Raw genomic sequence first — 17,034 nt, 5'->3', positions numbered from 1 at the left:
GAGACTCAGATGGATGGGACATATGGAAAGGAGAAATCCAGAAGCCGTCATCAAGAAAATTTCCAAATGAAGACCTGTATCAGGCAGACCACGAGGAAGACCCAAAACTAGATGGGAGAACCAGATAGTCGAGGACCTTAAGAAGATGCGAGTCAGAGAATGGGTAACCATAAGCAAAAACAGGAACAAATGGAGAAAAATTGTAGAAGATGCCAGGTCACACAACCAATTGTAAAACCAAAATGTTAACGCGGATTGATTCACCGCGACAAACGAATCGGAAGAGCCCAAAGAGGGCGGCAATCACTCCGCTAGGAGTGTGGATGCCATGATGATGATGATGATGATGATATTCTTATTTATGGAGGACACTCTGAGAAAATTTAAACATAAACAAGCAAGGGCTGAACAAACTAAAGAAGAAGACAATAAAAATGGATGTAACGAAACACAAATATAAGACAATAGAGAGTTATCAAGTAACCCTAGGAGAATACGGTAACGCTATTTTACTGTATACTTTACATGTTATTTATAACGTTACCGTATTCTCATAGGGTTACTTGATAACTCTCTAATAACCATCATCATAAGTCATGGCTACAGGCCTTCGTGAGCTTTGGTCTGCATCAAAACATTCTTTCCTGTCGAGTATCTGTTTTCTCAACCTCCTTTAAATCATCCAGCACATCTCAGAGTTTAGGTTGCCCCTTCTTCCGACTGGTCTATTTAGCATAGTTATTTTGGTAGGATCACTTTCACCCATCTGTATAACGTACGCACCCCAGTGGCGGCTGGTCAGACCCACACATTTATGGACACGCGTATGATAAGGATACGCCAAATAGTTTTAAAGTACTGGGTACAAATAATTTTTAAATTTTAATCATATGAATCATATCATAAATTAATCAAAATAACTGTGCCGTTTCATATTTAACTTCAAATATCTCGAAAACTAATGACTTTATCGTTACCAATAAAGAGTATATTATTTACGTAGAAAGTATTGGAGAATCTAAAAATGGCACTAAAATAGTAATTCCTCTAGTGGCGTAGAATTTGAGAAGGGTCAACCATTCACTATCCCCTGTCGTACGCCTCTGGTAGTAGCTAGAAACGTTTGCTTATTATAATTTAGTAGAGTGTATAGTAGTCGCACTTCCTGCCGAGTATGAAAAGGATACGTCGAATAGTTTTAAAATGCTGAGCAAAAATAGTTTTTAAATTTTGAGATAAAACACCCTGTAACTCAGTAAGGATAAGAAACCACACTTTATTTAAGTGTTTTAGGTTAAATCTTCGTATTTTGTGCTAAGGTTTCTCCAGTTACTATATGGACAATTATTAATGAAACACCCTGTATAAAGTTGGTGACAGGCATAATCCTTGTCGAAGTCCTTTATCAATTAAATTTGAAAAAATAACAACAATATTAATAAATATTTTCTTTATTCCATTGGAGTTCTCAAACTGTTTAACAAATATGTACAAAATTATATTAAATAAAATTTTTATAACAACCAACTAAAAATCAGCAACTAAGTTATCTTCAACTGGAACATTGGTTTGTCGACTAACAACCTGTCAAATCCTAATCTAGTAAGATCGATTGTTCTAAAATTTCCGTCTATAATCATTTCTGATACTGCCCTCCCTATACCAGGAGCTTGTTGGATTCCTACAAAAAAATAATGATTAATGATATGGACCATCCAGAAATGCAGAACAGATAGCTAAACTATGAAAAGAATACTACGAAAATACTTTAAATTAAACAACAGACGTTAGAAATGAAACATATCAGGATGGCGAGAACAAAGAAATAGTGCAAATAAGTAGAGAAGAAGTAATAGTAAGTATCAAACATAAAAACAGCCAAAGCTGGAGGGAATGATGACATACACCCGGAAATGGTAAAATACATGGGAGAAGAAGGGATAACCTAGTTATGGAAAATACACAAAGAAACCATTAAAGAGCAACAAATCCTAAAAGACTGGCAAAATAACCTTATGGTGCCAATATACAAAAAAGGAGAACACATCAACGGCGAAAATTATAGAGAAATATGTACGTCATCGATGAGTTTTAAAGTACGTATACACGAAAATAGTAGAGAAGAGGCTAAAACAAGAGGTAGAAAAACAACTGGGAGAAGAACAAGCAGCGTTTAGAACAGAAAGATAGACAAACTATATTAAATCATTAGAAATATAATAGAAAGAAGAATTGACTCTGGGGAAAACTAATTCTGGCATTCATAGATCTACAAGAGGCGTTCGACTCTATAGAAAGAAAAATTATACGGCAATGCTTGCAGAAAATGCAAGTACCAATTACATTGATAAAAAATTGAAAGTATTTACAGAGTAAGAAAATGGCGTGTACAGATAGCAGGAGGAAAATTTGAAGAATTCAATTGTGAAAGAGGTACCAAACAAGGAGACAGTCTTAGCCCACTACTATTCATCGTAGTCATGAACGAATTGATTGGAAATACTTGGAGAAAGAACGAACCAAATACGGACAATAATAGGATACCACAGATTACAGCCAGTAAAAATAGTGACCAAAATGTAAAAGCGTATAAACCAAATGGACAGAGGAAATGGAGATCTAAAAATGGAAATTAACATCGAGAAAAATAAAATAATGGTCATCGGCGAAAAGGAAGAAAATGAAATAAATATAAAATGCAAAAATACGCAACTGTAAATAGTTACCGCATAAGATTATCTTGGAAGGATAATTACCAATGATACTTAAATTACTTGAAGACAAATAAACATTTAACTAAACTTACGTGCATAGAAATCGGCCCACTTAAAAATTTGATCATTTTTGATGTCTCATATTTCCTAAACCTGTTGGCCGATTTAAGTGATTTTTTTAACATGATATAGTCTGATTCTTTAACAATACCACTGTAATAATATTGTTGCTAAACAGGTAAACTTCCCTTGTATACCGGGTGTACCAATCAAACTGTGTTTTTTTCTCAAAGTTCGCATCACCCTGTGGAATATTCTAGCATTTATAAAATACTGAAATTAAAACCCAACTATAGCTTCATGTTTTCTTAACATTCTGTTTTTGATTAATTGGTTTATGTTGGATAATAAAAAAGTTAGGTACTTTAACAACTAAACATGTTCTTCATCAATACACGGTGTTTCTAAATAAGTGCGACCAACTTTAAAGGGCAATTCTGCATGAAAATATAATGACAGTTGGCTTTATAAATGTATGTCCGCAAATGTTTCGTTTCCGAGATACGGGATGTTGATTTTTTTCTTACAAACTGACAATTATTTTATTGCTTTAAAACCGGTTGAGATATGCCAATGAAATTTGGTGAGTTTTAAGACGTAGTTATTGCACATTTTTTGACATACAATTAAGAATTTAATATTCACCATTAGCGCACATACGTGTAATATGACCGATCATATTACCCCTAATGATGAATATAAAATTCTTAATTTGATGTCAAAAAATCCGCAATAACTATCTCTTCTTCTTCTTCTTCTTCTTCAGGTGCCATCTCCGCTACGGAGGTTGGCAATCATCATACCTATTTTAATTTTTGAGGCAGTAGCTCTAAATAGTTGTTTTGAGCTGCATCGAAACCATTCTCTCAGGTTCTTCCGCCATGAAATTCGTTTTCTTCCGATGCTTCTTCTGCCATCTATCTTTCCTTGCATTGTGAGTCGCAGGATGCCATACTTCTCGCCCCGCATCACATGTCCGAGATACTGTAGTTTTCTTTTTTTTAATTTTAAGTTTAACTTCCTTCTCTTTACCTATTCTTCTCAGTACTTCGTTGTTCGTAACTCTATCTACCCAGGAAACCCTCATAATTCTTCTATAGGTCCACATTTCAAAGGCGTTAAGTTGTCTCACTGTCTCTACATTTAACGTCCATGATTCGACTCCATAGTATAGTACACTGTATACGTAACATTTTGTTAAGCGTACTTTAAGAGCCAATGTTAAATCTTTGCTACATAGGACCTTTTTCATTTTCATAAAATTAGAACGTGCTTTTTCGATTCTGACTTTGATTTCTGCAGTGTAGTCATTATTTTCTGTTATAAGTGTTCCTAGGTAAGTGTACTTTTTTACTCTTTCGATCTGTTGGCCCTCTACTATTAAGATTTCGTTAGTATTATGGTTGTTTTTACTAATTTTCATAAACTTCGTCTTTTGATATTAAGAGAGAGTGCGTACTCCCTACTACACCTTACTATTTTACTCATGAGTCTTTGCAGGTCTTGTAAACTATCGGCTATTATTACTGTATCATCTGCATATCTGATGTTGTTAACTAAGACTCCATTTACTCTTATGCCGACTGTTTCATCTTCCAGAGTTTCTCGCATTACTTCTTCAGAATAAGCGTTAAATAATAGAGGTGATAGTATGCAGCCTTGCCTGATTCCTTTCTTTATTTCCATTTCTTCAGATGTTTCTTTTTCAATTCTTACTATTGCTCGCTGATTGTAAAAGAGGTGTGTTATTAGTCTTAAATCTCTTTCATCTAGGTTTTTAGTTTTCAGAATTTCTAATAGTCGATCATGTTTTACTTTATCAAACGCTTTATTGTAGTCTATAAAACAGACGTAAAGAGGACGGTTAACATCCAAACATCTCTGTGTCAGCACGTTGAACGAGAATAATGCCTCTCTGGTACCCATACCATTGCGGAAACCCATATTGAGTGTCACTAATATCCAGCTCCACTTTAAAGTGTATTCTGGCGTGGATAATTTTCAGTAGAATTTTCAAGGTATGTGACATTAAGCTTATGGTTCGGTAGTCACTGCATTCTTTGGCATTCATTTTCTTTGGCAAACACACAAATGCTGATTTCAACATTTCTCTAGGGATGATTCCCGTAGTATAGATAGCGTTGAACAGTTCCACTATTATGTCTAGGTTTTTCTCGTTGACCAACTTTATCAGTTCGCTAACTATCTCTTAAAACCTACCAAATTGCATTTGCATATCTCAACCGGTTTTAAAGCAATAAAATAAATCGTCAGTTTGTAAGAAAAAATTCAACATCCCGTATCTCGGAAATGAAACATTTGCGGACATACGTTTATAAAGCCAACTGTCATTATTTTTTTATGCAGAATTATCCCTTAAAGTTTGTCGCACTTATTTAGAAACACCGTGTATTGATGAAGAACATGTCTAGTTGTTAAAGTACCTAACTTTTTTATTATCCAATATAAACGAATGAATCAAAAAACAGTATGTTAAGAAAACTTGAGGCTATAGTTGGGTCTTAATTTCAGTATTTTATAAATGCTAGAATATTCCACAGGATGATGCGAACTTTGACAAAAAAAACACAGTTTGATTGGTATACCCGGTATACAATGAAAATTTACCTGTTTAGCAACAACATTATTACAGCGTTATTGTTGAAGAATGACATGTTCAAAAAATCACTTAAATCGGCCAACAGGTTTAGGAAATATCAGACATCAAAAATGACCAAATTTTTAAGTGGGCCGATTTCTATACACGTAAGTTTATTATAACGTTTCAATGTAAATTGTTTATTGTTTGAGTAGCTTAGTTAGAGAAATTCTAAGAAGCTTGCGTTACTGTAATGACTTGCAAGCTTGAGAAAAACATGTATATGAACAATATGACTGCAAAATATACAAAAGGAGGATTTTATGTATTCAAATCATAATTTATATCAATAATAAAATGTATGGATTACATACCTTGGTCGCTAAATCCAGTCGCTATATACATGTTCAAGTAATACGGATGGGGTCCAACTAGACCATTTCCATCAAATATATTATAATCATAGTCACCACTCCATGACCCCGTTAGCTAAAATTTTAAATAATAAAATAGTCAACTATTTATAATGGGAAATAAGCCACAATTTTACCAAAAAAAAAAGATTTTATTAACGTTTCGAAGCCCAAATCGGGTTTTGAAACGTTAATAAATCTTTTTTTGGTAAAATTGTGGCTTATTTCCCATTATAAATAGTTGATTATAAAAATGCCACAAGGAAATAGCTTCAGAACAACAATAAAATAGTATTATGCCTTGCATAATTTACAAACAATAAAAGTTGAACAAATAATGAACAAACAACTTATTTATATCATGTTACCTTAATATCATTAAAAGCTGGAACCCTATTTGCTAATAGCGGATGCACCATTTCATTAAAAAAATTCGCCCTGTCTTCCTCGGTGTCATTGAGCGGTACAAACTCTGGTTGTGGAGCGACACCTACAATAAAAGAACCTGCTAATCCTTCTCTTCTGAAATATATTCCTGAGAAATCTTCGATCATCGGAGTGTTGATGCTTGGCACATCTTTTTCGCAATTAAAGGCAAACACAAATCTCCGCCTTGAAATAAATAGTTTGATTAAATAATAAAACAGAGCTAATTAGAAAAATGCATAGTAAAGAGGTTCAGTTTATCTTTGTAACTTAGTATTGCCCTTCGCGTTCGAATGACATAGTATTCCTATATCTTTCCTGTCCTACTGTATAGAGTAGAAGCGTGGACTCTAAGTGAGGTTATGCTTAAAAGCTTGACAACCTTTGAGATGTGGGTATACAGACGACTACTAAAAATAAGCTGGGTCGACAGAGTTATAAATGAGGAGGTCCACGTCCTTAGACGCAGGCCCGGTTCTAGAGTTTTGAGCGCCCCGGGCAAAACAGAATTTGGCGCCCTTTCATACTAACATACAAATTTACTGCAAATATTAGAAATAGTCAAAAAGTCAAAACATCAAAATTTCATAATAAAGAACTATGTAAAAATATATTTATTCAAGAAATAGTACAACAGTTATTATAAATAACTATTTATAATTAATAATAACTATTGTACTATTTCTTGAATATATTTATAATATAGGTATTTTTACATATATTTTAATAACTGATGCAACATATGGCATAACATAACAAGCGCATTTGAAGTTCAAGCGACGAAGGAACGAGAAAAGATAAAGATAAATGCACATTTTCAACAAACAGAAAAACATGTGTGTATAAATGTATAATACCAAAAAAGATGTTGATTGTGGCAGACTAAATTGATGGAGTGACATCCACATGGCATCAAAACATGAGCTTGCGCCCCTTTATTTTTCCGCTCATGTTATAGAGCCGTTGTCATATCCTTGGCCTCTACAATCATCTAAATTCAATTGAAAATCATTCATTAATTGTTTTATTGAAGTTATACTTCTTTACCGGCGATATGAGGGTGAATTTTTATATGTTAAAACCTATGATCCCGGCGCATGCGCATTATAACTTTGTTCTGATTGGATGTTCAAATGACATGTCAAAAATTATTCAATATGGCGGCTGTGGCACAGCTGTAGTTTATTTAGATGCTTATGTAGATTATTTATGGTTGTTGCGTTTTAAAATTTGTGTGAAAAGAAACAACAAACAAAAGTTAGTTAATAGTTATACTGCCTTTTTAAATAGTTTTCATATACCTATATTTTTGGACTTTTGGACTATTTTGGACAAGGAAAACTCATTCTAATTTGGTCAGTAGTTTTTATTATAATCATATTGTAATTATACATTTGGATTAGGTTGAAATACAGTAGAGCGTCGATTATCCGAACTAATTGGGGGACATAGGTGTTCGGAAAACCGATTTGTTCGGATAATCGAACTACAATATATTGATACATATTTATAGTCAAACATATTTATCCACAAGTGAATAAAAGCCATATTTATATACCTACATATTTATTTTATATCTTGATAATGACAACTAGCAACTAAACAAAAAAGTGCAGTCTTTGCAACAAAATAATTATTTTTGGATACAATATTGAAGAAAATTGAAGAAATTTTAAGCGTCAATTATTAACGCTGCTCGGTATTCGAGTGCGGGACGCGGGAGTCGATAGTTCGAATAAGCGGTCGTTCGGTTGATCGACGTTCAGATAATCGACGCTCTACTGTACATTTATTTTCTCAAGAATGGGGATTTTAGAGAGAAATCCCAAATTAGGTCCGATTTTTAGTTTTAAATTATGATTTTTTGGCGTAGATTTATTTATCTAGTAGATATGTAATGCTTTGATTTACATACTTAATTTGATTACCAACAAAAGTTCTACCAATCTTCATCTAATATATTGTTTTCTTACTGTTTTGTTATATTTTAATATTTTCTTCCACAAAATTTAAACTACATAATTTAATTATATTCAAAACAACTGTCAAACAGTAAAACGTTCAATTACCCTATTTTTCCACATGACAAATAATGTGGAATTGGACGAGTGAGTCTAGGCTTCGATTACGAATCAAAGCACCCCGAAATTCACGGGTTCGATTCCCGATGCAAGTTTTTATTTTTTATTTTTTTATGCATTTTATGATTGTAAGTATATTTGTTATATAATTTTTTTTCAGAAAATGCGTATTTAAAATTTTTGCCAACAATTATTATCGTTCAGAAATCATTTTTTCTTTGTGGCATTTTTCAATGTGTTTGTGTGCGTTTTATTCTTTTATTTTTTTAAATTTTTGGTATTGTCTTAAAAATCACATAATATGTAGTAGAAGTATAACTTCTTACGTGCGTACAAAGTACACACACATTCTTTTTTATACCTATAATAATGTAGGCCAGGTGTAGGCCTATGACTCGATACCTAGACCCAAGGACATAGGAACAATGGAAGAAACCACCGAGATTGGACGAATATTAATAAAAGCAGTGTAAGCACTCTACAAGAATAACAAAGTTGCTATCAAAATAATGGGCAACAGAATATGCAGTCCAATTAAGACGACAAATAGACTGCTACAGGCTGCTCCACATCCCCTTTCCCATTAAAAATATTTCTGGAAAAATATCTGTAATCATGAAGAGGAAAATGTAAAGGAATAGGCATAGCATTAAGAAACGAATACGTATATACTCTAAGTTTTGCTGACAACTAAATAGTGATCGCACACATTTGGAATGGAAATAAACCTAAAGAAAACTGAAATCCTAACAATGTAGAATACAGAAATAAAACAATTGAAAATAGACAAAGGTAAACGAATCAAAAGAACAGACAAGTACAAGGATTTAGGCTTCATAATATTAAACAAAGAAACAACTAAATAGTTAGAAAAAGAAGAATATATACACCATGACAAGAAGTATCCAAGAAGTATCCAGTATAACATATGGGTGTGAAAACTGTATAAGAAAACCAAAAACAAAATAAGAACAACAGAGATGGAATTCCTAAGAAGGAGAAGAAGCTTCAGAGTAACAAAAAGAGATAGAATAAATAACAAAGAGATTAAGAAAAGAATGGGAACGAACTCAGATATAATAGACTACATAGAACAGAAGGAATTAACCTGGTACAAACAGTCATAAGAGCAGACAAAAAAGATGGATAAACAGAATAACAGAGTGGAGCCCCATAGTTAGTTAGTTAGTTATCTTTATTCCAAAAAATCACAAATTTACAATAAATATAATTTTAACAAAAATATTTGTACAAGAACAATATGTGATTTTAGCCTAAGCGTTGGAACCGTCTAGATCAGCGTTTCCCAACCGGTGGGTCGCGACCCACTAGTGGGTCGCGGGCGGATTTCAGGTGGGTCGCGGAGGGGCTCTTACAGTAGCTGAATAACGTAAATATATATCATTATGGGTGAGGGAGGGGTCGCGAATACGAAAAAACATCAGAAGGTGGGTCGCCAGATATAAAAGGTTGGGAACCACTGGTCTAGATCATTAAAATTTATTAAAAAGAATTCATCCAGACTATAAAAAACATATTGACCTAACAATTTTTTAATTTTTTTTTTAAACTTACATATTGAAAGTGCTTTAATCCCAGTGGGCAAATGGTTGTATACTTTAATACCGGAGTACAATGGACCATTTAGAGTACGTCTATAATTATGATTGGGAAGAATTATATCTTGCCGGCGTGTATTGTGACTGTGTATATCAGAAGGTTTTAACAATTCATGTCGTTTTCTATGTATAAGTAGAGACATCTTATAAATATAAATATTAATGAGCGTCATTATTCCATGATCTTTGAAGAGAGGTCTACATGAAGTTCTATTTGTCAAGTTGAATAGTGCTCGAATTGCTCGTTTTTGAGCCACAAATGTGGATTCTGCTGTGCTAGCCGCGCCCCAAAATTCCACACCATATTGCATAATACTTTGAAATTGAGCAAAATAAACTATTTTTGCCACACAAAAATTTGTATTTTGTCTAATTGCTCTTATGGCATATTTAGCTCTGCTGAGGGTTTTATTAAGTTCAGTTATGTGGTAACTCCAATCAAGTTTGCTGTCTATGTTGATGCCTAAAAATTTAATTGTATGACAAGAAGTAATGCTTTCTTGATCTACTTTAATAACAACATCTTCCACATTTTGATACAAATTAAAACGGATACTTTGTGTTTTACTAATATTCAGAACCAATTTATTGGCGAGAAACCAGTCTGATATCTCTTCAACTGTAGTAGCGGCACAGGATGTTAATGTATCAGAACTATCGCCTTTAATTACTATACTCGTATCATCTGCAAAAAGTGAAAATGTGGTATTCGGGAAACTAGCTACCAAGTCATTGATATAGATAAGAAACAGTGTTGGTCCTAAAACAGACCCTTGTGGAACTCCACACTGAACTTCTACGAAATTTGAATAGGATGCTTCACAGCTACTATCAGAATTATTTATTCTAACACACATTTTTCTGTGTCATAGGTATGTCTGAAACCATTTATGTGGTGTACCTCTAATGCCGTAGTAGTAGATCTTGTCCAGTAGTATTTGATGGTCTACGCAATCGAATGCTTTCGATAAATCACAGAAAATACCAAGAGGATGGTGTTTTGCTTCCAAGATTTTATGCACATTTTCTTTATGCACATCTGTAGTACTCATATCAGATCTAAAGCCATATTGAGAAGTTGTTAGAATTTTATGTTTATTTAAAAAAAGAAGTAATTGTTTATTTACGCACCATTCTAATAGTTTAGAAAGGGACGGTAATAGAGACACTCCGCGATAGTTCTCTATATTACACCTATCACCTTTTTTACGTACAGGAATAACTACCGATTTTTTAAAACATTTAGGAAATATTCCGTTTTCAAGAGACAAATTAAAAAGAAAAACTAAAGGCCTACAAAGGGTATCAATATTTTCTTTTACAAGGGTAATTGGAATTTTGTCAAGCCCTGCGGATTTCTTTGGTTTTTGTGACAAAATGCACTCCCTGACATCAGTTTCTATTAAAAGTCCAAAAAACAATGAACTTACATTATTTGCCGGTAAACTCTGCAAATAGTTATCACTAGATTTTTTACTTTTGATATATTTAGATATATATTTAGATATTTATATATATTTACTTTAGATTTATTATTTGAGGAGTTGATTATACCGTGGAAGTACTTATTTTTTCCCTCTTTAATTATTTGTTGTAACCATCGACAATACGTTTTAATGTAGTTTTTTATGGTAATATTATTTGTATATTTTTTTAGTTGTAATAAGAATCTTTTGTTTTTTGACGATACTTTTATTCCGGGAGTTAACCAACCTTTAAAATTTCTTTTGTTATGTATTTTTTTACGTTTAGTCGGGAACGCGTATTCGAAGCCCGAACCAATTTTTTCATTAAAAACATTATAAGCTACTTCCACATCTGATATTTCATACACATCATTAAAGTCGCACTGACGAAGATACTCAAGAAATTTTAATTTATTAGTTTGACAGAAGGATCTAACCAGATGATATTGATTATTAGCATCAGCTTTATCCACACTTATGGTTAAAATTTGAGCTTTGTGATCAGACACTCCTACTTCAAATGTAGACCCCTCAAATAATAGTTTAGGATTCAAATTAACACAAATATTATCTATTCGTGTAGCAGACGTTATTGTTACTCTAGTAGGTTCTAAAATAGTTGGTATTAAATTATACATTGTCAATATGTTTTCAAAATCAAAAGCATTCCTATTCTTACAATCTAAGTCTATAGTAAAATCGCCGCAAATTATATAATTGTAATTTCTGTATTTTAAATACAGTTCACTTAACAAATCGCACAACAGATTAAAAAATATTTGCAAATCTCCCGAGGGGGGTCTATAAATACAAGAAATTACTAATTTTAGATTATGATTGTTTACAACGGTAAATTCAATTTTATTATCTACTGAAACAGTTTCTAAATTAACAACTGGACTAAAATCAAACTTTTTATTAGAAAAAACGGCCGCTCCACCATGGGAATCCGTTTTTCTACAATATTTGTTTATTAATTGATAGTCCTCTAATTGATAGAATAAAGAAAGAGAGGCAGACCACGAAGATCTTTCAGAGATGAAGTGGACGAAGTAATGGAAAAAATAAATCTGCAGGAAGGGGACTGGCCCTTCCTGCAGATGAAAGAAAGAACTGGAGAGAACGGTTGAGTGAAGGAATACACTGAAAACTGTAAATCCTTAAAAATGATGCAGGGTGTTTCTATGTAAATAAGTGCGACAAACTCTAAGGCCTAAGGAGTAATTCTACATGAAAAATGATGACAGGTTGCTTTATAAATGTATGTCTTGGGATTTTTTCTAACAAACTGACGATTTATTTATTGCTCTAAAGTTATTGCGCATCTTTTTTTCATACAATTAAGAATTTTATATCGATAATTTTACATCGGTCTGAATTAAAAAAGCAGTACGTCACTGAGATGTTTAAAATAAAAAAATCATTTTGGAATTCCTCGTTCAATTTATGACAAAAAATCTACCCCTTTTTTCATACGACGACGCGCCGTTTTTATGCAAAAAATAAAACATCTTAACGCTTACAAGGTATTCGAAACAGGTTTCTATACATTTATATCAAGAAGAACTTATGATTCTTAATTGACCAGTTTGGTAGAAAAATAATTTAAAAGAAGAAATACATCACTTTACAATGAAAGAATAGGTAAATTTATTTACTAAGATCGATGAGTATAATAATTTTAAAAAATGACTTGAAATGTTCAAAATTCTCGTCATTTACGTCATGATAATGTAAAATTTAATATTAGATAATATGATTTCCTACCATAAATTTAATTATACATTAATTTTTTTTATTACGTGGATTTAATTTAACATAACATAATAAACATAACATATTTAACATAAACTTACGTGCATAGAAATCGGCCCACCTAAAAATTTGGTCATTTTTGAAAACTCGTATTTCCTAAACCTGTTGGCCGATTTAAGTGATTTTTTAAATATGTTACAGCCTTATTCTTCAACAATATCGCTGTACTAATATTATTGTTAAACAGGTAAGTGTTATTTTATTTTGGGTGTAACAATGATAGCGTGTTTTTTCCTCAAAGTTCGGAACACCCTGTGGAATATTCTAGCCCAGGGGTTCCCAACCGGTGGTACGCATACCACTGGTGGTACGCGGGAAGAATTCAGGTGGTACGCGTCGCTTTTTGTGAAACAAGCGATTACGATGGGCCTTTGTCTGAGGAAGTGCTAGTGCGTCTTTTCACCCGTCTCTTTAAACTGAGGTCAGAAGTTTTAATGCTTTTAACGGAAAAAATAATGACATGAACAAGTTGTTCTATGATGGAGAATGGTTGCTAAGATTGGCGTATCTAGCTGAAATTTTTGACAGACTCAACACGCTGAAAATAGGTCTTCAGGGAGCAAACACAACACCCTTCACAGCCGATGAGAAAATAACTCCTTCAAGAAAAAGGTGTCCTACGCTGTCACCATTTTTTAACGAAAACGAAATATCTCCAATACCAGATGTGGTTGCTGATATAATTCTTCACTTGGAATCTCTTCAAGACTGTTTTAATAAATATTTCTCTGAAGACTATTCCAAACTTGACTGGATCAAGTTGGAATTTCTCAAATGAGTTGGAATTACAGGATTTACAGGAAACATTAATCGATTTCACAGAAGACAGTTTTAAAGAGAAATCCTTAATTGACTTCTGGATAAAATTAAACAAGCCAATGGACATATTTCTGACAGCAAATATGTTTCTAAAAAAAATGTTTCTTTCCATTCCATGCCCCCCTCCATCGGTGTTTGGTGGTACGCCAAAATCTTCAAAATGTATCAGGTGGTACGCAGTTGCTAGAAGGTTGGGAACCCCTGTTCTAGCCTATATAAAATATTGAAATTAAAACTCAACTGTAGCCTTAGGCTTTCTTAACATTTTGCTTTTTGATTCATTCGCTTATGTTGGATAATAAAAAGTTAGGTATTTTAACAACTAGCAACGTTCTTCATCAATACAGGGTGTTTCTAAATAAGTGCGACAAACTTTAAGGGGTAATTCTGCATGAAAAAATAATGACCGTTAGGTTTATAATCATATGTTCGCATATGCTTCGTTTCAGAAATACAGGATGTTGAATTTGTTCATGAGATATACAAATGAAATTGGGTAGGTTTTAAGAGGTAATTATTGCGCATTTTTTGGCATACAGTTAAGAATTGTATATTCACCATTGGCGTGCATACGGGTAATATGACCCGTATGCACGCCAATGGTGAATATAAAATTCTTAATTGTATGTCAAATATGCGCAATAACTACCTCTTAAAACCCACCAAATTTCATTTGCATATCTCAACCGGTTTTAGAGCAGTAAATAAATCGTCAGTTTGAAAAAAAAATTCAACATCCCGTATCTCGAAAACGAAGCATTTGCGGACATATGTTTATAAATGAAACGGTCATTATTTTTCATGCAGAATTTCCCCTTAAAGTTTGTCGCACTTATTTTGAAACACCCTGTATTGAAGAAGAACGTTGCTAGTTGTTAAAATACCTAACTTTTTTATTATCCAACAAGCGAATGAATCAAAAAGCAAAATGTTAAGAAAGCCTAAGGCTACAGTTGAGTTTTAATTTCAATATTTTATATACGCTAGAATATTCCACAGGGTGTTCCGAACTTTGAGGAAAAACACACTATCATTGTTACACTCGGTGTAAAATAACACTTACCTGTTTAGCAATAATATTATTACAGCGATATTGTTGAAGAATAAGGCTATAACATATTAAAAAATCACTTAAATCGGCCAACAAGTTTAGGAAATACGAGACTTCAAAAATGTCCAAATTTTTAGGTGGGCCGATTTCTATGCACGTAAGTTTTTATAATAAAAATATTTTTATATTATAATAAAAATTTTTATAATAAAATTTATAATAAAAATTCATTAATTCCACAACCAATATCAATATCTTAAAAAACTTTTTTTGTTTCACAAAGCACACGCGTGCAAATTTACAGAAATACTAAAAAAAAAAAATAAAAATATTATTTAACCAATGAGGCGTATGATGACATAAGCGCCAATATAGTAGTATCGTTGTCTATTCATGAATTTGCTGATAATTTAAAATTTATCTTCTTGTATTGTTTAAGTAGATTGTTGGCATACGTGACAAATAACAGTTTAAAAAAAATGAATAAACTTTTTAATCTGTCTGCAGTCTGGAGTAATCTTATATGAGTGATAATAGCCATAACGATTCTTAGGTTGCATTATTTTTAATAGCGGGCTTTGGTTTTATTCTATTATTCTTTTTTTTTTAGTTATAAATTCTGACTATAGATAAAAATAGTTTTCTTTTAAATAATATTAGAAAATAATTCAATCAATGTCTTAGGAAAAATGTTCAAAATTCATATATAAAATTTTAAAAATATTTTATTTTTATATCAGCGTCCCTAAAAATTTGGCGCCCCGGGCGGTCGCCGGGCTCGCCCGCCCCTTTATCCGGCGCTGCTTTAGACGGCTGAACCAAACAGCACAACTGGTCAATATAATAAAGAGACGCAAGCTGGAATACTTCGGTCACATTATGAAACAACTTGAAAAATATGATCTCTTACATCTGATCATTCTAACTGGAAATAAAATGGTAGATGAATTGGCTAAAAACGCGGTGACACAAGGAGTATTAACCCATTATCTTTGTACGCCAAAAGATATTGAATCAAATTTATTCAAAGAGATTAAGAAAGAATGGAAAGAAAGGTATATTGATGAAAACGTAAATACAGATCAACCACTACAGATCAATCAGAAACTATATAACGGATAAACCTTGGTTTTCTAAAATGGAATCGACAAAAGATATGACAAAAACCATATGCAGAATGAGATTTGACCACTGTCTTACTCCATCATATTTATTTAAAATAAAAAAATATGAAAAAAAAGTTTTTAGGAAACGCTTTTCTTTAGTTCCGGGTGACTAAAATTATAAATATTAAAAAATCAACCAAAAAGCAAAAAATAAAAAAAATTGAAAAAATCCAACACATTCGTCAAAGAAAAGCGTGGGGCGTCTTCATCGAATAAACGGTTTTCGCCCCACGATTTTCTTTAACGAATGTTTTGGATTTTTCAATTTTTTTTATTTTTTGCTTTTTAGTTGATTTTTTAATATTTATAATTTTAGTCACCCGGAACTAAAGAAAAGCGTTTCCTAAAAACTTTTTTTTCATATTTTTTTTATTTTTTACTTTTTAGTCTTACACTTTTCAAACATTAAAATATATCGTCATGTTTATTAAAATATGTATATAAAACATATGATATACAAACATAAAAAGTAGTCGGAACCGGCAAAAAATTTGAAACTTCATTGTTTATTTGTGAAGCATAACGTAAACAATTAACGTAAAAAGTGAAATTATGTATAGTTCATATCATTAGCTACAATCCGTAAAAATTTCAAATTTCTAGATTGTAAAAAACAAGAGAATTTAAGCATTTTCCATTAAAATCGTTTTTTTTTTAAACAATTATTAAACATAAACAAATTTTTTTTATTGACTATTCGTGTATTGTTCCCGCGAATGCATATGTCTGCAAATTTTCATTCATTTGCATTGATGAAAAGGCAGGCAAATTGACCTCTAAAGATTTGACGCAAACTATTGAACTA

The 17,034-nt window shown here is 32.4% G+C and overlaps 1 protein-coding gene across 1 annotated transcript in view; it reads right to left on the bottom strand.

Moving 5' to 3' along the window:
- Positions 1–1,435: 1,435 nt before the first annotated feature.
- Positions 1,436–17,034, bottom strand: part of LOC114327936 (FAD-dependent oxidoreductase domain-containing protein 1) — a 35,336-nt gene continuing 19,737 nt past the window's right edge. Inside the window, exons 5-7 of the mRNA XM_028276656.2 lie at positions 6,155–6,398; positions 5,748–5,862; positions 1,436–1,681 (exon numbers count right to left, since the gene is read on the bottom strand). Of these exons, the coding sequence (XP_028132457.1) occupies positions 1,542–1,681; positions 5,748–5,862; positions 6,155–6,398 (499 nt within the window). The 3' untranslated portion in view covers positions 1,436–1,541. The remainder of the gene's footprint in view (positions 1,682–5,747; positions 5,863–6,154; positions 6,399–17,034) is intronic.

The sequence above is a fragment of the Diabrotica virgifera genome, chromosome 7 (genome assembly GCF_917563875.1).
Source record: "Diabrotica virgifera virgifera chromosome 7, PGI_DIABVI_V3a".
Lineage (NCBI taxonomy): Eukaryota > Metazoa > Arthropoda > Insecta > Coleoptera > Chrysomelidae > Diabrotica > Diabrotica virgifera.
The sequence above is the reverse complement of the archived record's forward strand: the minus strand, read 5'-3'. Positions and strand labels throughout refer to the sequence as shown.